General features: G+C 30.9%; 1 protein-coding gene and 1 long non-coding RNA gene across 4 annotated transcripts; both read right to left on the bottom strand.

Annotated features, from left to right (window-relative positions):
- Window positions 1-1215: 1215 nt before the first annotated feature.
- LOC149885651 (uncharacterized) lies at window positions 1216-7718 on the bottom strand. Of its 2 annotated transcripts, XM_090093688.1 has the most exons (4): window positions 6921-7718; window positions 5900-6161; window positions 2816-2854; window positions 1216-1926 (listed from the first exon to the last, which is right to left on the bottom strand). In XM_090093688.1, exons 2-4 carry the CDS (start codon window positions 6159-6161, stop codon window positions 1319-1321), a joined length of 909 nt encoding a protein of 302 aa, XP_089949814.1. In that variant the 5' UTR covers window positions 6921-7718; the 3' UTR covers window positions 1216-1318. The 2 variants fall into 2 exon arrangements, with proteins under 2 accessions (XP_089949814.1, XP_089949815.1); XM_090093689.1 differs by lacking the exons at window positions 5900-6161; window positions 6921-7718 and adding an exon at window positions 5155-5893.
- Window positions 7719-21466: 13748 nt separating this feature from the next.
- Window positions 21467-25661, bottom strand: LOC149885650 (uncharacterized). Of its 2 annotated transcripts, XR_016454405.1 has the most exons (3): window positions 25445-25661; window positions 25031-25308; window positions 21467-22317 (listed from the first exon to the last, which is right to left on the bottom strand). It is a non-coding gene; the product is annotated as an uncharacterized LOC149885650 (long non-coding RNA). The 2 variants fall into 2 exon arrangements; XR_016454406.1 differs by lacking the exon at window positions 21467-22317 and having other exon boundaries at window positions 25013-25308.
- Between the last annotated feature and the right edge of the window lie 759 nt (window positions 25662-26420).

Here is a 26420-nt window from a genome sequence, read left to right as displayed (position 1 = left end):
AAAACTGTGCACAAAAAGTACGTGACAAACGTTATCACTTTTGTTTTTGTTCTATAAAAAACAAAGTTTTATTATTGTAAAACAAAAAAAAGATGGTTTTTATTTAATTTTCGAGCTCTATGTTAATTTAAAAGACTTTGTCACGATGTAATTGTATGGCTCAAAGCTCAACGGATATTCTGAGGCAAAATTTAGCCGAAAACGAGCGCTAATCTCTGCGTGGAACAATAGGGTATGTGGTCATGAATATTTTTTGATGAAATTTGGCAGGGACATAGAAAATAGATCTATACAGTTGCCTGTAAAATTCTAAATATGTACCAACATGCCTTTAATATTAATGCACCTCCGGAACAGAAACGAAATTTTAAAACCGAATGAAAATCACTGGTAACTGTAAAAAAAAAAAACAACAGAATTTATAACAAAAAGTAACAGTAACAATAGCAGAAACAGTTTTATAAAGTGTAACAGTCACAGCAACGCTAAAAGAGGTGGAAATGGTACCTCCACTGGGTCGAAAAATACGGTATATGGTCATGAATATTTTTTAATGAAATTTGGCAGGCACATAGAAAATAGATCTATACAGTTGACTGGAAAATTTCAAATATGTACCAACATGCCTTCAATATCAATGCAGTGCCAGAACAGGAACACAATTTCAAATAGCAATAAAAAAAACTGAAAAATTTATTACACGTAAAAAAAAACCATAATTTATTCAACATAAAACATTCTACTTTTTTAATAAAGTCTAAGCTGATATAAAATTCTAAAAAAAAAAGTCAAATAAATACATCATTACCACACCGACTTCGAGCACGCTGTGAAAAAAAAGGTCACAGTTTTTGTCTTTAAAATCGGTGCCGTAAAAACCCAGATACGCACGTAACTACAAATAGTACATGAACTTTCGATTTCCGTAACCTTAGTTGAGCTGCGCAAAAGTTACGAAAGTTTAGTGAATAAGCTCCCAGGACCTGCCAGACCTTCCGCCCTAGGATTGAGGCTGTGATCAAAAAAACCTAATTGACCTAATTGAATGTATAGGTAGGAAAAGCATATTTTTTCAACTTTTCTTTTATTAACATTCCATGAATGTAATTTTTTAGTGCTTTTAAAACTCATTTTGAAAAATGTTCTAAAAAGTTCGCAAATAGATGCCGCACGCTGTATTCATTACTTTTTAAATTTAAATGGAATATTGTCCTGTTTTCAAAATAACTCATAATTTTTGTAAATGCAAAAAATTAGGACAAGTTACTTACAACTTTTGAAAAATATTTCAAAAATTAATGTTTAAAAAGCGCCTTAACTAATTATTTGAGAATTCGTCAATAAAACTACGAAGAATTAAAACTACGTCCTTTCGTTTAAGTTCCTTTCTCTCACAAGAATTTGCTAAATCTTCCAACTTAATTGTAGGGTGGACCTGTCGGATTTTATAAAATAACTCTTTAGTTGGGCTGAAGCCGTTGAGAACAGCACTTGCTGCATCAAGTTTTTGTATATCTTCATTCGAAAAGTCTGGAAACATGCTTGCTATATCACGCCAGTCATCAATACCTCTTCCATAAACTTCATCGGCTAATTCTCTTAGTTCTCTGTCCTCAAGATCTCTAAGAGTAGAATCATTCTTTTTAAGGACATCGGAGGCATATACATCGATGTCATTCCTTCCGCAACGACTCACAAAGTCCTTCACCGTTAACTTTGGATATTTTTGAGTGAGTTTGATCAAAAACGAATGAGCTGGGTTACCTCCTCCAAAATAAAAACGATATAGATTTTTTACATACTTCTGCATTACATTATCATTTTCAAAAGCAACAGCGGCGAAATCTTCCCAGCCATTGTCAGTATCTAATAAATCAGCAATCTTTCCAATTTGACTATAACTTAGATCTGAAACTGTAGGAGCACCTGGAGAAACCAATACGAGAGTCATTTTCATATGAGGAGTAATAATCAATTTCACATATTTTAAAAAGTTCTCATTTAAAAAAGAAAAAATACGAAAATTTGACGCTTCAACCCTTTTCAAACTCAAATCCGTGTTCGAAATATCCTAAATCTCATTTATATATCTCTATAAATACATAAAAACTCCATTTAATCCCTCATAACAATTGATATTTTTTTGAATCCGAAAAAGATTCACGTAGCGAATAAATCTGCCGAAAGAGCTATAAAACTTATCAAGATTATTCCAAAGTGTGTGTAGATAAAGCACTTCTAATTTTTAAATTTCCTTTTCAGGCAAGATTATGGACTCCCCTTAAAACTGACCCTGCCTCCCTAAGTGCAGGCCTATAATTACTAAGAACAACTAACTTGAGCAACAACATTTTAGGAAAAATCATAGAATCTATTTTGGATTTACAGGAAAAAAAGACTTTAAAAAGACTTGGAGTGGTGGCATCGAGGGGTTACATTTCACTTAACCATTTTTGATTTTTTCATTTTCATAATGTACACATTGAAACACACCAGGGTTCAAGTAACAACCTCCAAAAATCAAAAAAATCTAAGGATATGACAGAAGTTAGTATATAAATACCATTATGAAAAATATTTACATGCAACATAAGTGCTGCTGTATAAAGTTGTCTTTAGATAACACGCTTCTCTGCTATAAAAACACTCAGAATAATAAGTCATCCTGTTTTTGCTTCATATTATAATGTTTAAATCAAACTAAAATAATACAAAATGTTTCACTCCTTTTTGAAGAAAATCAAAATTACCTACAAAACATTTTTTATTTATTTACATTTATTGTAGAAAAAGCAGGCAAAATGCAATAACTTACCAGATGAACTTCTGTCTTCAATATTTCCATCAACTTCATCTGCATATAGGTAAAAAAAAAAAAAAAAAAAAATTATGCTCAAATTTTCATTTTATTAATTTTTTTTTTCTGGGAAAAAAGCTTTAATAAAATATGTTTTTATTAAGGACAGTACAGCTCAATGTAACATGATCATACAGAAAATAAATTTTATATTTGAGAAACCTAAATAATCTTCCTTGATCAATCAAAAAACAAATTGGTATAACTCCTTTTACAAATCTATCAAAACAAGTCAAATTTCAAATCTGTTAACCATTTTCTGTTTGATCATTTTATAGATATTGTCTTTGTAACTCAACAACTAAATTCAAACTTTTTAGAGAACATTTATTTATGTAAACATTTTTAAATTTCTGCTGCTTACAACTTTCTTGCTCTACATTCAGTTAAATATTTTGTTTTTAACATTACAATTACATTAAGGAGCACAAACAAGAAATGCAATAACTCATAAAAAGCAAGGAGGTAAACAGGGTGGGTGACCTATCAAAATCAATTTTTAAATACTGGGAGCTTCTAGGATACTTTTCTTTAAAACTCTACATGAAACATCTTGAATTTTTAATATACTTTTTTTAAAGAGATTCTAGGATAGAATTAAGTTGAGAATAGAAATAAACACAAATAAAAAAAATAATAGAAATAATAATAAAAGTAAATAGAAATAAGATGAGAAAAATAAGTTTCATAAAAAAAAGAATTACCTAACAACAAGTTAAATAAAATTGTAAAGATTTAATGAAATTGAAACAACTTCTACTTTTAATAACTTATTATTACTTTTAATAACATATTTGCATCATTCTTAAACTCAACTAAGAATAATATTTGTAAAAAATTTAAAAAAAATATTAAAATAACACAAAAAAATTAACTTTAGTCCTAACCAAATTAACTACAGATAGAAGACACATTCATCTAAATGCAAAAATTACAAAAGAATACTGACAAAATGCACTCAAGTGTTGTAAACAAGCACAAATGATATGATGAAAAAGGACTTTTTCTATTTGAAATATTCATCCAGTTTTGCTTCCTTTTTTAATTGATACACTTTTTAACAATCACAAAAATTGGTTAGGTACCAACTTTCATCTAATTTTTTCCACTTAAATCTAAATACTTCTTTAAAAGGTAATGCAACAAATCTATAATGGAGGACATGGGACCAAAGGTAAACTTTAGACTTTATATCAAAATAGGATACATTCATTATAAGACCAAAATCATCTTTATATCAAGATAGCCTAACATCCCCATTTTCATCTGAAAAAATATTGAACTCTTGAAAGATAGGCAATTCCAAGAAAAATTCCAAGTGAAAACACAACTCATATTAAAAGAACAGAAGACTAGACTTAACCATTTTCAAATTATAAAGTAATCACAAATTTTAAAATGGGTTACTTTCTTTACATTTTTGAACTCAGCACACTTAATAATGGTTAGGTAATAAATTTCAGCTCTTCCACTAGAACTTCAATTATTCAGGAAAAGGTACAATAAAATCCATTATGATGGACTTGCACAAAAATCAGGGCATTTTAGGCTTTATTTCAAAAGATCATTACTTCTAAACCATATTGAGTTGATAGAATTATTTGCATTACTTTAGGCACCAATTTGCATTACTGATAGGCACCAATGGTTAAAATTTGAAGGAAATCTAAGAGGGTTGGTGGAACAACTGCCCTCCTTTTACATGAAACTATTCCAAGAAGTTTCTGTTTTTCTAACACAGAGTGCAATTATAGTTTGTATATGTTTTGTCTTAGCAGTCCATAAATTATATTTCTTATTAGTCAAACAGTTATTGCCCTCATTTTCATTATCAACCTTATCTTTAAAACTTTGACTGCTTTAAACTGAAGTTAAATGTACTAAAAGAAACAGCATATCACAAGCTGAACAGCATATAAGTGACAATAAAGAAAAAAGTACAATACAATTAAATCAAAGAAAAATATACTTATTTGATGATATGCATAATGTTCTTCCTTTCCACTTTGACCAAAAAAAAACCTAGTACAAATGAGATCAACTAAAGTGCAGTGCTCTACAACCTATTATATCTTTGCTTTTAGATCTATTGGCTGTAAAGATCAGTACAACTTATGTTGGTGAACAACACCTTGGTTTTTATATATTCATCTCGCAAACTATAATTATTTTTGATGCACAATACACACATACAAGCACATAACACATATTATTATCAACAGAACTATATATTATGGCTTTCACTTTCATGAAAAAAAAGCCAGAACATGCTGAAGCAATCATTTCTGAATTTGTACCTGAGATTCCACAGCTACTTCACTGGGATTGGACAATCTTTTCTAAAATTTTTGGAGTCTGAGATGATAACCAGCTATATGCATTTGTTTTGGGTAATAGTCTGGATAAGCTCCTCTGTGTCCCATAGCAAATCTCTGAGACAAGACATAGTAAATCTTAATATATAATCTTGTAGAGTTATATTTAGTAATATTCAACCGTCTGCCTTTTTTGCTTGCAATATTCAAGGACAATTTTTGATGAGATGTTATAAATAGCAAACTCTTAAAGTAGTCTCACTGTTTAAGTAGTCTTCAATTGAAAGTATTCAATAAAAAATTATGCTTCATTTTTGTAACATAATGACATCTGTGCTGCATCATTAAGATTTCAACTGCATTTTGTTCAAGTTATAGGCAAGAAACAAAAAAAAACATCTTGAGCATCATCTTTTGGTTGGGAGAATAAACTGAACTTTTGCCTAAAAATATAATTGATAGGTTTAACTAACCAAGGGGGTACCCAGGTTTCTACATAATCCTTTTTCATGTGTATGGACCACCCTAATGATCATCCAATGCTTTAATATCCCTGCAATAAATATTTGTATCATGCAAAGTTTACAATACATTTCATTATTGTTAGAAACTTACTTAGCCCTTAACAATTTAACAAAGCATAATCTAACTCCAGTAAATATTTATAAAGAAACTTAACAGATAAATTCAACATAACATTTTAAAAAGCGTAACAAGTCTTACTGACCTCCAAAAAGAGCAGAAATTATATCATTACGGTTCAGAGTTTTTAACTTCTCTATAATATTAGCAGCTGTAAACTCTCTTGGCTTTTTCTCATACCAAGAGCGAAGAACACGGTGAGCTCGATCTTCTAGATAATTCTCTTCTTTTTCAATTGTGAATATTAGAGTTTCTTGCAATGGGATAGCTTCTGCAAAAGCCTTCCAGCAGTCAACTATAGCTTCAGCAAGTTTGTTCTTTTTTTGATGATATACTTTATCACTCATCTAAATTTAAAAAATACTAATGCCTTTTTTATCTTACAAATTTGGAGATTTATAACTTTTGAGAGCTTTAAATCTTAATCATGCGCTTCATGTTCGATTTAATGATAATAACAACTGAGATCCTTCTCCTATTCATTATTTATTACTTGGATTTTTATTCCTTCAAAGCATTTTTTGTACAGATTTTTTAGCCTGACTAAATAAACTCTGACAAAGTTTTTAACAAGTTAATAGGAAGAATTAGAAACAAGTTTAAGAAAATATATATACTCAAACAATGTAAAACTAAAAGTTTACTCAATAAAAAGAAAAGAATATTTAACATTTGTCACATGCAAGTGAAAAAGATTAAAACTTTCATCATCAGGTTTTATCTATACATCTATACATCTATATATCTATATATCTATTTCCATATCTATATCTATTTATCTATCTATCTATCTATCTATCTATCTGTCTGTCTGTCTGTCTGTCTGTCTGTCTGTCTGTCTGTCTGTCTATCTGTCTGTCTGTATGTCTATATATATATATATATATATATATATATATATATATATATATATATATATATATATATATATATATATATATAACACAGTACTTTGAATAAGTTTTGGCCCACCATAATTTTTTTTGATTTTATCATAAAAATATGAAAGACTTATGAAGTAAAAAAATATCTGGTTTATATTACAAACAAAAATATCTAGAAATAATTTGATAAAATATGATACAAAAAGAAAGAACAATTAATACTTCATATGTCTGCCTTTTGCGTTGAGCACAGAAGCGAATCTCCTTGGAATCGATTCTTATAAATTTGTAATGAAATTTTGTGGAATATTGGCCCACTCTCGAAAACACTTATACTCGAAAATATTCTTCAACATTTTTGGGGTTATATTCAGCCTTTTTTTTATTCAAATAATCCCAAGCATGATCAATAATGTTCAAATCTGGACTTTGAGGAGGCCAGTTCATTACTTCAAGAACTCCTTCCTCACACATGTCCTGTAAATATTTTTTGGCCATTCAGGAACAATGTTTAGGATCATTGTCTTGCTGTAGAATGAAATTATTACAAATTAGTCTCATTCCAGATGGTATTGCATGATGTCTTAAAATTTCTTTATACTGTTCTCCTGTCAGTTTGCCATTAATTCTGATTAAATCACCTACTCCAGATGATGAAATACAACCCCAAACTAAAACAGAACCTCCCTCATGCTTGATTGTTGGATGTAGACAATCAGGGCGATAAGCCTCTCCTACTCTTCTTCTTACATACTGTCGTCTTCTGCTACTGAACAATTCAAATTTTGATTCATCTGTGTATAGTTCACGGTTTAACATTCCTTGCGTCCAATTATTATGCTGTTTTGCATATTTAAGTATTTTTTCTTTATTGCCACGGCGTAGTAAAGGCTTTCGAACTGCAACACACCCTCTTAATCCAGCTTTTAGCAAATATCATCGAATGCAAGATGAGGAAACATTTGTCCCAGTCGCAGCCTGAATGTCTTGGGCGAGTTCACTGGAGGTTTTTTTCCGATTTCGCAGAGACACATTTTTAAAATACTTTATGTCATATTTTGTAAGCTTTGGAGGCCTTCCACTTCGAATTTTATCCTCAAGAGATCCCGTTTTATTTTAAATTTTTTTATAATTTCTCTAATGGCTGTCCTTGAATATTTTGTTTTTTAGACAATTTGTCATTGAGAATAACCTTTTTCATGAAGCACGATAATTTTTTTACGTTCCAGTAATGGAAATTTACCCATTTTATTATTACCCAAAAGAAAAAAAAGAAAACAACGTAAGTTAGAAGTTTCGCTCTTAGAAAAACAAAAAATAGTATTAAACACACAGTATCTATGAAATATCTTTGTAAACTGTACTATCATCTAATATGCCTTCAAAGCAATAAATAAACAAAAATGCAAGAGCAAACTAAAAACAAACGAGCTGATACGAATTGGGTTCAGATCAGCATACAATAAAAATAAACGTTAGATATCTAAATACAAAAATCTATATAAAATTTTGATAAATATTGCTTTTGTTTGTTAAAATGTTTAGTATTGTTTGAAGTTAGACATTATTTTATATAAAAAAAATAATTGGAAGCTGTTATTCAAATTATGTTAAAAAAACATGAGTCTTAATAAGTGGGCTAAAACTTATTGTCAGTATTGTATATATATATATATATATATATATATATATATATATATATATATATATATATATATATATATATATATATATATATATATATATATATATATATATATATATATATATATATATATATATATATATATATATATATATATATATATATATATATATATATATATTAGGTACGTGGACTGATTTTTTAAAATTGAGCATATTCTGAAATGTTATATATCATTAGAAAGCCCTTTAATACAGTATTTTAAAAGGTGAAAAGTTATTAAAAACAAAGAATTTAAAAAAAAGTTTTGACGTTTTTAGTAGAAAATTTTCGATATATTGAAGAAATATTATTGAAGAAATTGGTTCCAAAATTTTTTTCGTTTATTTTAATCGCCCCCTTATCCGGATTTCGGCCCCACCCGGATTTCGCTTACCTCATTTCTTCGACTACCATTCCATGTTACATTCATCATACATTTCTTCGACTACCATTCCATGTTACAACATCAACCAAATTTTCATGTAAAATTCTCAGCAAAATACTCCATAAAAAACTATGGTAGCGATAAACAATAGTGATATAAATAACAAGCCTATCCTTTATTTTTTTGAAAAGTTGTCAAGGTTTATATATGTATATATTGCCTAGAGCTACCTGAAAAAAGTGGTATACTTGGTATAACACTAATTAAACTAATTGCTTATAATTATTTTTCGTTTAAATTTAGCATGTGCGTAGAAAATGCACGAAAGAAATTATTTTAATAACAAAAAAAGCGGACTCTACATTTCTTCGACCCAAAATTCAAGAGAGAGCATCAATCTAATATTCAGGAGCAAAATATCACATAAAAAAAGTTTAGTAACCAAAATAAAAGTTTTAAAAAAGTAAAGATTAGTCTTTCTTCTTTCCAAAAAGTATCTATGTGTATATATGTTTCTAAAAAGAAACTCCACAAAACTATGCCTGCCTCACGCTGCCTCAAAAAGAGTTAAAAAAAAACGAGAGCCAAAATTTCAGCATAAAAATCGGTTCCGTAAATCACTATTTCCGTGTACCTATATATATATATATATATATATATATATATATATATATATATATATATATATATATATATATATATATATATATATATATATATATATATATATACAGTATTGGACAAAACATTAGCAACCAACATCGAACAATGCTAAAAAGTGTTCCTAATTTTACATGTCTTAAAAACGAAACGAACTATACTACCACAGCAAACAGTTCAGGAGTCTGGAGTCATAGCATGCAATGGCATGAACAATCAGCTGACAGGTGACAGCACACAAGGAGAATTTAGTTGACAAGTGCCATTTTGCAGCGGACAAAACAAGTGCAACTTTTTTGGTTTGTTTCATTTTCTTAAGTCTGGTCGGTGTCAACGTCATGGAAGTTTTTTAATAATTAAAGGAACTATCCAGAAGTTTCCAGAAGTTTCCAGAAGCATGCAAAAGCTTCCAGAAGTTTCCAGAAGAAGCATCTGGAAGCATCCAGTAGCATCCAGAAATATCCAGAACATTCAGAAGCATCCAGACGCATCCAGAAGCTTCCAGAAGCATCAAAAAGAAGCATCTAGAATCTTCCAGAACAGGTTCACACAGGTTCATTTTACTATATAAGAGACATGTAAATCGACATGTAATTCAGTCAGTATATGGAAGTCAATCAGTCAGTATTATTAAGACAGTTTATCGAAGTGAGTTTTATCAAAGTGTTTTATCGAAGAACATCAATACAAGAAGTGAAATACAACAAGTGTTTCATTACATCAATACAGTCCACATCCAACCAAGACGTTGTATTCCACAGAGCATTATTGTATCATCACAAGGTAAATGTAACACTGTAAGCCTTAAGAAGCGTGATTATTTATTTTTATTATTTTTATGACTTCAAGTGCAAAAATGGCTCCCGACAGTCTTGGATTGGAACTAAGAAAGAAAATTATTGGCGATTACGTAAGTGGAGTGTCACAAAAAAGTATTTGTGATAAATATCGCGTGAAAAAATGGAACGTATCAAGACTATGTTCCAAATATCGTTCTACGGGGAAGTTGGCAGCAGATAACAAAGGTAGAAGACCACGTTCCACCACTTCTAGAGAGGATTCTATTATCGTCAGATCCGTCAAGAAGGATCCCTGGATATCATCAGTCGAGATACAAAAGCAATTAGAGTTGCCTGTATCGGACCGAACAATCAGAAAACGTGCTGTTGAAGCCGGATTGTTTTCTCGACGCCCTGCAAAGAAACCGCTGATTTCACTAAAAAACCAAAAGAAAAGACTCCTGTTTGCTACATCTCATATTGACTGGAATGTGCAGAAATGGCGAAATGTCCTGTTCAGTGATGAATCGAAGTTCAACATCATTGGGAGCGATGGCATTTGCCGTGTACGTCGACCGGCCGGAAAATGCCTCGATTTACGTTACTGCCATAAGACCGTGAAGCATGGTGGAGGCAATGTAATGGTCTGGAGGTGTTTTTCTGCTAACGGTCTAGGTCCAATACATCGAAACGATGAAATAATGGACCGTTTCATGTATAAAAATATCCTGAAATGTTACCTCATGCTGAATGGAATATGCCAATAAAATGGGTTTTTCAGCAAGACAACGATCCGAAACACACTGCAAAAGTAGTCAAACAGTGGTTTCAAGACAACCAACTATCGGTGATGGATTGGCCGCCTCAATCTCCGGATCTCAACCCTATCGAGAACCTGTGTGAGATCGTCAACCGCAGAATTAATCGTGAGGGTGTTCGTAATAAGGATTAACTGTTTGAACAAATCCAAAAGGCCTGGGCAGCGATTCCAAAAAGTTTCATTGATCACCTGATCGAATCTATGCCTCGAAGATGCAAGACTGTGATCGACAACAAAGGATTCGCCACGAAATATTGATAGCGAAATACAACTTGGTCAACATTTTGTCGAGTTACACTTGTTTTGTCCATAAGGAAATCAACTTTTTTTAATACTTTTGATTAATTTATAAATTTTCGTGTACAAATAATGAACTTTGTGATGAATAAAACTTGAAGAACTTTGTCTCTAAACAGTTACATAGTTTTTTCTCTAAATTGAAAAAAAGCAGCACTTTTATATAAAGAAACTAAATTAGCATTATTTGGTTGCAAATGGTTTGTCCAATACTGTATATATAAACTAACAAAAGAAAGAAAGAAAGAAAGAAAGAAAGAAAGAAAAAAAGAAAGAAAGAAAGAAAGAAAAATAGAAAGAAAGAAAGAAAGAAAAAAAGAAAGAAAGAAAGAAAAATGAATGTCAATCAAAAATTCCCTGTCGGCAAATCTAGTTTCATTTTCGGAATTAAAACCCTCACAGACACTTTTCTAAAAGGTTTTTAATTCCGAAAGTGAAACTAGATCTAACGAATACGTACGTATTCGTTAAATCTAGGGCCAATGCTATAAACATAAAAAACGAAGTTTTTCCGTAAAACACGAAGTTATTTCCGTAAAACACGAAGTTTTTACCGTAAAAAGCGAAAAAAAAAAAAGTCCGTTGCTATAAACATTCAAAAAATTCCGTTTTTAAGATAAAAACTTCGCTATTAAATCCAATGCTGTAAACGAACAAGGGAATCGCCTTTTCAGATAAAAAATGCATTTTTTCGAAAAAAAACTTCAGATAGATTTTTTATCTCAATTGTAGATATTTTCTTCGTGATTTTTAGCGGCCATTGATGGAACAACGTTAGCGCTTCAAAATCATTGAACATTCTTTGTTTGTGTTTTTATGTAGATATTTTATAGATAAAACTGAAAAAGATTTTGGTAACTCCATAATAAACTAATTACTTAAAATCTGGGGCCAATTCTATAAACAATTCGAAGTTTTTTTCGAGAAAAAAAATCTTTCGTAAAAACGCAATTTTTTAAGTAAATCATTTTTACGTAAAAAAATGCGTAAACTCGATGAATTGATCACTGTCTGTATTTTTTTTGGCTATTGCTATAAAGCATAAAACGTATACGTCACTAAAATTCATGAACTTTTTTTATTCGTAAGACGTCATTGAAAACAACAATTTTTTTAAAATTTTTATTCAGTAGGCCTATTTAATAAATTTTATTAGTCATTAAGTAGGGTGTGCTGTCTATTCTATTTTTGTAAATATTTTTACATTCTAATATTTGGTGTTTAAAAAAACTGTGTAAAATTAAAGTTGGAACATGGATTTAATTTTTTCGGATGAAGACTTAGATTTTGAAGTTGCAGAAAATGAGCTTCGCCTCCGATTGCCTCAAGAGGTTGGTGTTTTCAAAATTACTAAATTTTGATGCTTTTTTAATGATTTTTCATCGAACAAAATCAGAAATGATAACAAATAGGAAATTATATTTTTGTTTTGTTTTTCAATTTCATTTTAGTTTAATGGTCGTTTTTTTTAACGAAGATGTTTCTGATAATGTTTTTAGAGAGCAGCATCGAGTCCCAAGAGCTTTATTAGATTTTTAGAAACTAGGCTTAAAGATGATTTGCAACATTACACTAAGCGAAATAAAAGCATTTCAGTACGTTTCCAGATAATGGTATTTCTTCATTTTATTGGCACAATTGTTTTTTTTCATGTTCTCAGAGACTGTCATATTACACAGTGTAAGAAAAGTTAATAAAACTATTGAAATATATATATGGGCAATTCCACGCAAGTGACGGTCGTAATAATTGACGCTTTTTTAGCCATTAAAAATTAACCAAGAATGGTATTTACATGAAAATTTCCAGAAATGTTTAATACTATTGTATAATTTAGTATGCAAAAGTTAAATCATTCAAATGTTCAACTTATTTGATAAATCAACTTAACGTAGCGTGACGGTCGTAACGCTTACTTTTTGACAAATCTAAACAAATAAACTTTGTTAAACTTTATGCAGCCATCTACACAGTGAAAGAAAAAATCCTTTGCTGTGTTCTTTAACTACACATTGAACTTACTATATAGTGAGTTTCATAGATTTCGCTTGAAGTTTTCCGAGAATTTTATTAAGTTTTTTGTCGTGACGGTCGTAACTGTGACGGTCGTAACGAAAGAGCCAAAAATGAAAAACAACAAATAACGCAATGAATGACATAATAAAAGCTGAATGATTATAAAAGTCAATTAAATTTTGTTAAAAAATATGAATTTTATAACATTATCTAGGTTATCCATGATGTTACGTCAATACTGGGATCGTTTTGTTTGGAGTAGGCAACAAACGCTTAATGCTATTTATGCTCCCCGTTTTTTTTGTTTTATTAACTCTATTTAATGCAACTCAATATCTCGGAGTATTTACTTTCATATGCCTCGCAAATGTTTTAAGGAGCCCGGAATCCAATACAGGAAAAAAATATCTTAGAATAGTAAATTTTTTTTACTAATATATAAATTTTAAAATTGTTCCGCAACCCCATCACAAAATATTAGAGAATTTTGAAACCAAAAACTTTCCATTTTTTACTTGCCAGAAATGCATTTTGGTAATATTTGTAACGGCTTTCGCTTCTTCTACTTTATCAGCTATTAAGGCCCACCTTAGATTAATATCGTCTGTGTTGATAAGTCTAACATAAGTTTTGCACCCATTTGATGCTAAGAGAATGTCTTTAACGTTTAAGACGACCACTTCACGAGATTTTACGCTGTTCCAAACAAATCGCTTTAATAACTCTCCTACTCCATCAACTGCTCCTTTACCGTGAGAGGTAGCAAAAAAGTTCCATTCTATACTTTGAAAATGATATTTCACAGAGCAATCTTGTATGAATTTGGCCATGTATCTATTTTTGAATTCAGTGCATGGACCATCACTCCATAGTATAACTTTTTATATAATCAATGCAATAGAGGTCAAATATGCCACTTAAATATGTAGTAGTAGCGCATTTTGTTTCATCATTATCGTCGGATATTATTACAACTGATTTTGGCTCTAATTGGTAACAATAGATTACAACTGTAAATAAGGTAATAGCTGACTGCGACCAATAAGCAGCTTGAACAGCATCCTGATAACCACATGTGTAGTTTTGTGAATAATCAAAGTGTATCAAAATTTGGTCTGGTTCGAGATTTTCTTTTTGACTGCAATATTGCTCAGACTGATGCTTTTTAGTGAGATGATGCTCAGTAAACTATAGTAAATTGTTGCGGAAATATTTAAAAATGCCTTTTATGTTTTTTTTTATGTTGACTGAGTACAAAGCGATGACCTTCTTTAATCCATCAACTATAGGTGATTAAGGTATCCATGTCTCCGTTTTCGGGCAAAGAAACTTTCAGTAGTTTACTATCATAGTTTCATTAGTTACTCATAGTTTCAAAAAAAACCTTAACAAGTTTAGTAATAAAATGAATAAACAAGCTGCAAATTAAACAATAAAAAAAACTGATTTCTATTATAACTTGGTTTAAATGGTGTAAATCGTTTGAAATGAATTAAATCGTTCGCGCTTAAACTTTTTTTTTTTAAGTCAAGAAGCCGTGATGGGAAAACCAGCATATCGTGATGGTCGTAGCGTACTTAGTAACATGTTGAAATAGCGATCTAAAGCACTTTAATGTGTTTTTTTTGAAACAATGATAAAATATGTATAAGTATCTTTACTTTTACCATGGTTGCAGTTTTAAAAAGTTTGATACGAAGCATAGAAAAAACTTTCCGACTTTTTTTTGTGACGGTCGTAACGTCTTGTTTTCATTAATATGCTCTTCTTATAGACCTAGTAAGAGTTCGTTTTTATAAAAAATATTATGCATAATGTTTAATTTTGCCTTTTAGTCAAACTTAGAAGTAATAGTTATTTAATAAAGCAGCACTGAATCTTTTTTCAACGCTTCACAACATGGCTATATGTAAACGTCAAAAAATGCTCATGTAACCCTTACAACTTTAAAAGTATGTTATAGTATGATAAAATGATTTTTTTAATAAATTTTTTTCTTAAAAGTATTTTTAAATTGTTGGAAAATAAGTTTAATGCGGTTATTATATGTCACCGTGAATTTTTTTTTTTTTTTTTTTCCTCTTTTACGTGGAATTGCCCATATATATATATATATATACAGTCGACTCTCGATATCTTGAACACTAAGGGGACCGGAAAAAAAGTTCGAGATATCGAGAGTTCGAGATATCAAGAAAAGGGTTGAAAATAAATAAAATTGCCCGACTTTCATTAAAACAAGTTATTTTTCTGACAAAAATCACAACAACAAAAACTACAACTTTTGGAAAAAATCTGTTATCTGATATTGCTTTAAATTATCCATCTTTTCCATCTTCATTAAATCCTCAAGTTTTAGTGCTAGGGATTGTATTTCATTTCCGTATTTTGAGCTGTATAGCGAAGCATTTTGAATTGTTTCAAAAGCAATTTCTAATTGAATATCAGATGGGCGTGGCGGGGCTTCGACGTCAATAGCTTCGTCAACGCTATCTTCAACTTCATTATCTTCGTTTTCAAAATTAGGGTCTAAAATCTGAGCAATGATTTCAGCATCAGTAGCAAGTGAACCGGTGGTTACTACATCGCAATCTAAACCAATGTAAGATTCCGCTGAGAGGTCTTCTTGGACGGCACGAGGATCTAACTCTCGCAAACGGTTAAGTTCTTCTGTCAAAAATTTAAAAGAATGATCATCATCAGCTTCTTCAATACTCTTGTTTGTTTTGCTGATACCAGCTTTTTTAAAGCAGTTGATGACAGTCTCCTTCGGCACAGCATTCCACGAAGAAACAAGATCTTTCATTGCTTGAAGTATAGAAATTTTTGGCATGGGTTTGTTATTATCGACAGCCTTGATACACAAACGCACAATTTTGTGACGATAATGAGCTTTAAGACTTCGTATTACGCCTTGATCCATGGGCTGAAGGACAGATGTGGTGTTAGGGGGGAAAAATATTAGGTTGATGTTGCTTAGCCCTTCAATGTGTGGGTGGGCAGAACAGTTATCCACCAGGAGTGCTACTTTCCTGTCTTGAGCACGAAAAAATGAGTCAAGTTTCTTTACCCATTCTGTAAAAAGGTCTCCGGTCATCCAACTTTTTAGCTGATTTTTATATGTGCAAGGAAGTTGTTTAATGTGCTTAAAACACCGTGGGTTTTTAGATTTTCCAATAACAAACATAGGTAATTTTTCTCCCGTTGCACTCCCTGCTGCTATGCCTGTTAGTCTGACTTTACTATTTTTTCCCCCAAAACATTTTTCTCGTGATAAATGGTATGTTTTGTTTGGTAGGCACTGGTAAAATAGTCCAAACTCATCGGAATTGAAAATGTTTTCAAGCTTGTAATTCAAAAGCAATGTTGGAAGTGTAGTTTCATTCCACGAAGCAGTCATATTATTCGTCACGGCGGCACTTTCGCCTGAGATTATTTTAAAGCTGATGCCGTTCCTAAAAATAGGAACAGAATAATTGAATTTTAATTACACGTTTAAAAAACTAAATAAATTAAATATAAACAGATACATGTTATTTGTTTATATTAAAATTGAACAAGATTTGACAAAATTTAACTGACCTTTCTTTCCAATTATGAAACCAACAATCAGATGCTTTAAAATCTAACTCTCCTAATGCTTCTGCGAATTTTAGTGCCTTTTCTTTTAGTATGGTACCATCAATTGGTACTTGTTGACTTCTTTTTGCAACGAACCACGTGTATATGGCCTTGTCTACATTTTTGAAATTACCACTACGAAGTTTCTTCCGTTTAGATTTTGTGCCATTTTTTTCCAGTGAGGTTAATAACTTGGTTTTATTTTTAATCCAGGTTGATAATGTGTTCTTTGGGACTCCATACTTTTTGGCAACCTCTTTGTTAGACATCCCAGTCTCTAGGTCTTTTAATGCCTTGCATTTTTTTATTATAGATTTGTTCGTGAGTTTTCGTTTAACGAGCGGCATGTTGCTGCGTTTGAAAAAAAGAATAAATTATATATTAAAGGAAAACTTTTCAGAAATTCGATTCTTAAAAAAAATCAAATTTAAAAATCGATTTAAAAATTTTTTATTTTCGAAAATTGGAATTTAAAAAAATTAAATTTTATTAAAACATTTTTGAAAAAAAAAAAATGTTGAAAAGTTCGAGATAACGAGAGAAAATTGCCCTGTGGACCGAAAATATTGTTCGAGATACCAAAAAGTTCGAGATAATAAGGTTCGAGATATCGAGAGGATTTTAGCCTAAACTAGTACGTTATGTCCATGGGACCGCTAAAAAAGTTCGAGATACTCAAAAGTTCGGGATATCAAGTATTCGAGATATCGAGAGTCGACTGTATATATATATATATATATATATATATATATATATATATATATATATATATATATAAATGATATTCACATTAGTTTATAACTATTTTTGTGTAAACTTGAATGTAAAATCTTTGTTTAGAAATATATGATTGATTGATTACATACTTGTATTATGTTAATATATGCTATATATTTCATATTTATACTATAACAACATTTGTATATATATATATATATATATATATATATATATATATATATATATATATATATATATATATATACATGTAATTATACATATTTTTATTCAAATAGTTTGCTAATTAAAACATGCTAAACTTCCCAAGAAGAACCTCTTTGTTTTCTCTGATCTTTATTGCTAGTACCATTTTAAGTTCTTTAGACAGCATTTTATTTTGTTGTGTATTTGTGTATTATTTTGTTGTGTATTTGTGTATTATATGGCATATTTACACAACAAGGAACTGAATAATCGATTAAATGCAGATTTTATCTTAAAAACGGAATTTTTTGAATGTTTATAGTAGTTTTGTTATCGACTTCGACTAAATCGACCAAAAGTCGACTAGTCTAAAGTCGAAATTAGTCGACTTTGAAAAATGGAATAGTCGATTTAATCGACTATGAGTTTTTTACTAATCAACTAAAAGTCGATTTAGTCGGTTCATCATCCTAACATCCTTATTTCTATATTTTCACTTAATTTAATATTATCAATTTTTAATATTGCTATGATGTTGACCAATAAGTAAAGGGAAGTCTTTATAAGTAGTTTATCTTGTAAATATAAACTGTTTGTAAATATTGAGCCATGCAACAGTGGGCTAGGGGTGAGCAAAACCCCCCAAAACCAGAACATTGGAGGACATTGGACATGGGCAAGAGGTAGCCAACTTTGGCTGAAGAGGTTCAATCGTCGCTGGACCAAATCTGGTAGGAAGAGGGAGAAGTTTTTTATGGACAATCGGTACTGGTTGCTGGAGGAGCTGGAGACAGAGGTGAAGATGGAAGTTAATGAAGGAGGTAAATCAAATATAATATAGTTATAATTTGTTTTTAAAGGAATCATGATCTACCATGAGCTGGAGGAAACCACTGTTGATGGAAAAGTTGCCATCATTCTTAGTGCAGTAATTGACGCAACTACTGAGCAGCTCCAACCTGAATGACCTGGAGAAGGTTTATAGAATTGTGGCAGATCTTTCAGATATTAGATTTAAAAATGGCCTGTCACCTTTCATTTGTGGATAAGAAGCATGGAGTACTTCCTTCACATAGCCAACAGACTCTGATGATTTTTAAGAAGTGGCAGGCTAAGAAAAAAAAAAACAGACTCAAGTTGCGCTGAGGGTTGGTCTTGGTATCAATTTTGATGTTCCAAAGTCAGGAGGATCTGGAAACCAAAAGGGGATACTAAAAGTCAGTAGAGATTCTAGGAGTTGATGAAGAGCTGATGAAGAGGTTTTACATTACCCTCTGTATCCTCTCCAGCAACGAGAAAGTGGACGCTAACAAGCTGCATCACTATAACCTGGAGACTGCACAAATGTACACCAGCCTGTACAACTGGTATTAAATGCCCCTGTTGTAAAGGCTGGTGTACAGTCTTCGCACAAAGAATACACCGTCTTGACAACCACTGACCACCTGTGCGGTCTCGGCAACTCCTAGAGACAAAATAAGCCCTAATTTCAATACCCGACCTTATTTACCTATATTTGAACATACAATATGTCCCTTTTTTATTATAAAATTGTTAAGACATCCAATGACCCACCCTGAAATTAACACCTGTGCAGTAATGACCACTCCTAGAGACCAAGTATACGCAGATTTGAATTCCTCGACCTCAATTACCAAAATATCTGACCATTGAACCTAATTTGCTGTATCACATAAACTTAACTCATGGCTTACTGTATATAGCACCATTTCATTTTAATGTTTCCTTTTTCTCATTATAGTAACCAGTTGATGCTTTTAAAAAAAAATGTTAAGTAATGTGTTATGATATTCAATTAAGGATGAGAAAGCGTTTAGCAAATCTGCCACCCCCAAAAAAGTTTAGCCGCCCCATCTGCCTTGACCTGTTTTTAATTATTAAAATTATTTGTTAATTATTCGCTTTAATTGTTGTGAAAAAATGATAAAAAATGCCCACCAGTGTTTTTGTTTTTTTTACTTTGTGATTATAATTTCTGTTATATTGGTAATAATTTTAATTGATTTTTTTAATTTAATTTAATAAATTTAATTACAAATAGAAAAAACTGAAACTTTGAGTTAATCTTGAGGGATTGGACAACATATATATATATATATATATATATATATATATATATATATATATATATATATATATATATATATATATATATATATATATATATATATAGGGTAAGGTTGCCAATATTGTACCCCCTAAGACAAAACTAAAAAATGTAGGTAATCTACTAAGTGAAAACATGGATTTTCAATGGGATTTCATAATTTAGGGATTGTTTGTTGTAAAGATGTTAAAAAACTTCAAAATTTAAAAAGCGTTAAATCTCGAAGAATCAAATTAAAAAAATAGCGCTAAGAGTACAATTAAGGAAACTAGATCCTTAATTGTACCATTGTAATCCAATATTGTACCACTTTCTTGGTTTCAATTACTTTACAGCTTTGCAAATATTTTATGATTTTAGATTTGAGGGATTTAAAGAACTGATTAAAAGGAATGGTTTTTATAAAATCAGCAATTAGAAATATTCTGATATAACATAACATAACACCTAACTGTCCGTAATGTAATGAAATGAAGTTTTTTATTTAATAAACTCTATGCAACTTGAACTTTTTATTCTTCTGGAAAATGCCGAAAACAGGTATCACTACATATGGCACAATTTTTATTTAAATTGTATGTTTACCAATGGGTTAGCTAAGATTAAAATAGAGGAAGAAGGTAGGTATTAAAGATAATTATACTAAATAATGTAAAAAATATATACTACATCTGTTTTAAAAACAACCACACTAAATATTGTAAAATAAAATACATAAAAACATTATTTTTATCAAAAGTTTCAGATATATCGTATCTGTTTTTGATTAACACCTGCACAGCCAACATGACACCAGCCTTGACATATTGGTAAAACTGAACTAGAGAGTGCATCTTTTTAAGGACTGCTTGTCAATACAAGAGTTATACTAATATTTTTCTTTTTTTGTTTAAGTGGTGAAGTTCGTATTGTAAGTGTGGATATTTCTCTAATTGAAATCTCAAAAGGGTTTTGTTAAACATTACACACGTTTTTTTTAGCGGTCAGAATGGTTGCGTCGGTACAATTTAGGACATGCCTTGAGGTACAATTTACGCAACTAATCTGACATACAGTTAATTAAAAAATTTGACAACTAAAAATAAGACATTTTAAATTCTAGGTATTTATTTTGAATTTAGATAAATTATGCTTTAACATAAAGACACTGAACAAATCATATCTTCTGCTTTTTTTAGTGAAATACGCTTAGCCATAAAAACCTAAAATAAGAAATCTCCAATAACAAACCAACAAGAGCTTACTCTGGCCTTAATGCAGTTGGATGACAAAAAAAAACAGTTGACTACTTAATTTCATTCAGCAAAGATAAAAAATAAGTTAAAACTTTTCTTGTGGGTTGTAAAAATAATGAGTTATGTTAAAAGTACAATATAGGCATCGGTACAATATTAGCAACCTTACCCTATATATATGTATGTATTAAGGTGTCCCAGAAACACACTTTTTTTTTTTTTCAGGATACTTCTCAAGTTTTTCCCATTCTCTGATGTCGCCTAAGGCTAAAAATTAACGAAAATTAAAAAACCGTTGTCAAAAAGTGATATCTGTAAAATTTAAAAAATACGATTTTTTAAAAATAAATGTCCATTATTTCAATGTTTGATATATTTGTAATTTTTCTGATGTTATAATTTGTTTTTAATAAACTTAGTGATGATCACCTAGTTTAACAATATTATCATTACTATTTTTATTAGTGTGATTAAATGCCAATTTAAGCCGTCTGTGGTCAATTAAAAAGGTAAATTTAATTACACGCGATTTGATCATATCACACATTTTTGAGATATGTACTACATACAAGTTTACTTTTGTTGTCATGCTACATAATGTATTTTACACATAGCTAAAAATTAAAAAAGGATTCAATGAATAATGTAATTGTTTAATGAATGATTGAATGAATAGATAAATTAAAGTATGTTATATAATTTCATATTTAATTGTAATTTGTAAAATGGACCGTCATCGTCAGACAAGAGTAAAGGAAAAAAGAGGAAGATACAGACTTATCCCAGAAGGCTACTGTTTCTTCTCAAGTATCCTATCAACCAGCTGCCCACGAACCAGCTCCCCAGCATTGGAAATGTGCTCAGATGTATACAGTTTATCAAACCTTCCAAGGCTTGAAAATTTAAATCTACAAAAGCTGTTGTAGCTTGTCCTCAAAATTTTCCAGGCAAAGACCTTATCTGCAAGGGTAGATCCTGTAAAGATCCCAACCATAAATGTGTTACTTCTCTTGTAATGGATGTGTGGAACAAGGCTGGTTTTGGAGAACTCCTCATTTCTGGAGCTGCTGTCAGGTAAAAAATAGAGTAACTTTTAATTATGTTAATAATCAAAGAAGTAAATCAAAAAACAAACAAATAAATAATTAAATACCAATACAAATAAATAAAAAATAACCAATATTTATGTAATTAATAAACTTCTTTTATGTATAATCAGGGATAAGATTCTGAAGCTCCACATTAAGTATTGCAAACTAATCCATCTGAGAGATCTAAACTGGGATTCGAACATTGGTAGATTTACTAAGATACAGGAAGAGTTCATTAAGGAGAGCAGCAAACTCCTCGACAAGGGAACTAGTTCTAAGTGAAATTGAGGCTTCCTTTGAATCTGATGCTGGTTCTTCTAAGGCTTCCTTGAATCTGATGCTGGTTCTTCTTTAATTACTAGGAGACCAGGTAAGACAAGATATAATGAAAACCTTGAAGGGAAAGAGGCTTGTCCTGCATTTTGACGGCAAACAGATCAAAGAGATGGAGGAGAACCTGAACATAACTGTTATTTTTGAAAGGATTGCAATCAGCGTTATATCTCCTGATATTGACGACACAAATGATATTCTTCTTGGAGTAGTTCAAGCTGAAAGCTCCAAGGGAATTGACCAGGCAGATGTGATCTTAAATCTCCCAGAATATTACAATATTGTTGATCAGATCTTTGCCATATGCTGTGACACCACTGCTTCCAATACTGGAGTATTTGTTGGGGCCATTACCATCCTCACAAACATCCTCAACATTTCTTTACTCTGGTCCGTATGCAGGCGACACATGTTGGATTTAACCATCTCTCATTTTATGGAGGCTCTTACTAGTGAGAAAACAAAAGGGCCAAGGAGAGCACTCTACCTAAGACTGCAGATAACCTGGCCACACATCAAGGAGGAGGTAGACAAGATGGAGGAGATCATTAGGTTTGATTGGAATGAGCTACAGGTCGGATTATCTTTGTACAAAACTGCGAAGGAGGCTCTGGAGTTTGGCAAGAGGGCACTGACTATAGAGACAGGGGGGACTACAAGAAACTTTGTGAGCTAGTAATCTTCTATTTGGGTGGAGATGTGCCAGGATTTCATTTTTATCAACCTGGAGACTGCCATGAAGCCAGGTACAGTTATAGTATATTATTAGTAACTTTTGTGTTTAGGGGAAAGTACATTTTCAAGTTTTTCTTACATATTTAATAATAATATAAATTTATTCTAAAGGTTCATGGCAGATTCTCTATACCTGCTTACCCTGAGGATGACTGAGAAGGTAGCCCAGGTAATGAATGAGGAGGAGAAGAAAATGGTAAAGACAGCGGTATTCTTTGTTTCTGTATTTTATGGGCCCTGGTTCTTAAAATCCTGTATGGTCAACAAGTCAACTATAAATGACTTGGCTGCCTTTAAGTCATCGTTTGACATAAGGGACCACTAACTAAAACTTCGACAGGCCCTTCTTTCCAGCATGCAGCGGCATGCTTGGTATTTAACAGAACTGTTAGTTATTCTGTCCCTAGCTGACGATGATATTGACAACGAGGTAAAGAAGAAAATGTTGGAGAAGTTGGTCAAGTGTGATGTCCCTGACCATTTTCACATGGGGAAACCGAAGCTACCGGTTATTAGCAGGTCAACAGAGCTTACTGAGGTGGTAGGTTCCCAGAGCTGGATCTTGTTCAAAGTATATAAGATCCCTGTTGAAGAGGTGGAGAAGTGGATCAGCGGAGATGCCAGCCAGACATTTGATATACTTAAAAGGTTTTGAAGTCGATTAAATGTGTCAATGACTGCGCTGAAAGGAATATCCAACTAATCCAGGACTTTGTTGAAGGCTACAGGTCAGACAACATGAAACAGAACCTCATGCTGGTTGCCAAAGACAACAGAAATAAGCTGAAGAAGGACCTGACAAAGAAACAACTCAAAAATATTTAATTCTTTAAACTGGAAATATATATTTTCAAGAGAATTTCTAAAATATATGATTTTTTCACCAATAACTGCACTTTTTTTGAAAAATGAAATTTTACAGATACCACTTTTACTGGAACAAAAAATTTTTCTATGGTATTTTTAGCCCATTTAGACCTTAAAGAATGGGAAAAGCTTGAGAAGTAATTTTTTTTTTTTTGGGACACCCTAGTATGTATGTATGTATGTATGTATGTATGTATGTATGTATGTATGTATGTATGTATGTATGTATGTATGTATGTATGTATGTATGTATGTATGTATGTATGTATGTATGTATGTATGTATGTATGTATGTATGTATGTATGTATGTATGTATGTATGTATGTATGTATGTATGTATGTATGTATGTATATTTACAAATGTTATAGTATAAGTATGTAATATATAATATATATTAACATGATATAAGTACGTAATCAATTAATCATATATTTCTAAATAAAGATTTTACATTCAAGTTTACATACAAATAGTTATAAACTAACGTGAAGTAAACTAATAATAGTGCTAATGATATATAACAAGGGTAATAACAATGGCAATTTAATCATTATATTCAAAAACAGTAGCAACAGCAGAGATATATTAGAAAATATAAACTTAACAATCATATAATATATATATATATATATATATATATATATATATATATATATATATATATATATATATATATATATATATATATATATATATATATATATATATACATATATATACTTTCAATAGTTTGATTAACTTAATACACTAACATTGAAAATAGCTTCTCCTACGCTGTGTATAATACGATAAATTGTGTTGGTAGAGATTCCATGACAATCTCTGAGAACATGAAAAAAAACATTTGTGCCAATAAAATGAAGAAATACCATTATCTGGAAACGTACTGAAATGCTTATATTTCGCTTAGTATAATGTGGCAAATCATCTTTAAGCCTAGTTTCTAAAAATTTAATAAAGCTCTTGGGACTCGATACTGCTCTCGAAAAACGTTGTCAGAAACATCTTTGTTAAAAAAGCGCCCATTAAACTAAAATGAAATTGAAAAACAAAACAAAAATATAATTTCTGCGCCTATTTAGTATGATTTCTGATTTTGTTCGATAAAAAATCATTAAAAAAAACATCAAAATTTAGTAATTTTAAGTGATGTTTTAAACACCAACCTCTCGAGGTAATCGGTGGCGAAGCTCATTTTCTGCAACTTCGAAATCTAAGTCTTCATCCAAAAAATTTAAATCCATGTTCCTATTTTAATTTTACACAGTTTTTTTAAACACCAAATACTAGAATGTAAAAATATTTATAAAAATAGAATAGACAGCACAGCCTACTTAATAACTAATAAAGTTTATTAAGTAGGTCTACTAAATAAAAATTGCTATCAATGACGTATTACGGATAAAAAAAGTCCATGAATTTTAGTGACGTATTAGACGATAATTCATTTTCATAATCATTTTACCGCATTTTTACCGCATTTTACCGAAAATTTCGGTAAAATGCGGTAAAATGCGGTAAAATGCGGTAAAAATGCGTATTACGCATTTTTACCGCATTATACCGAAATTTTTTTATCGCCAGTGCGGTAACGCCGATGCTCAGCTAAAGCAGAAAAAGGTATACGTCACTAGACGATAATTCGTCTGACTTTTTTCTTGGGACTTACCAAAGTTCACTGGAAAAAAAAGTCAAATGCGTATTACGCATTTTTACGCTTTTTTGTTACAGAAGACGGTAAAATTGTGTAAAAATGCGTAAAATGCGTAAAAATGTGTAAAAACTGTAAAGTTGCGTAAATACGGTAAAACTGCGTAAAAGCGCAAAAATCGGTAATTTCGGTAAATTGTGATAAAAGTTTGTAAAAGCGGTAATTATTATGCTAAAAAATTACTTTGTTTTTATCAAGTCAGATAGTTGTTAAATAATTAATTACCTTCTAAAATTAAATTAGCCTCTTATATAAGCTTGACAAAAGTCAAGAAAGACTAACAACCTCAAAGTTCTTCAATGATCTGATTAGTATACCAAAATCACTACCGAATCAAACCATCTTCAAGAAACAATGTCTCTTTGGAATTACTTTACCAAGCTAGACAGAGAAGAGGATAACATCTCTGGCTCTGGCAGAAAATCAGGATT

The sequence above is a fragment of the Hydra viridissima genome, unplaced genomic scaffold (assembly GCF_058129835.1).
Source record: "Hydra viridissima isolate aposymbiotic clone 2 unplaced genomic scaffold, HvirCarnegie_v1 scaffold_7, whole genome shotgun sequence".
Lineage (NCBI taxonomy): Eukaryota > Metazoa > Cnidaria > Hydrozoa > Anthoathecata > Hydridae > Hydra > Hydra viridissima.
This window is presented reverse-complemented; position numbering and strand designations above follow the sequence as displayed.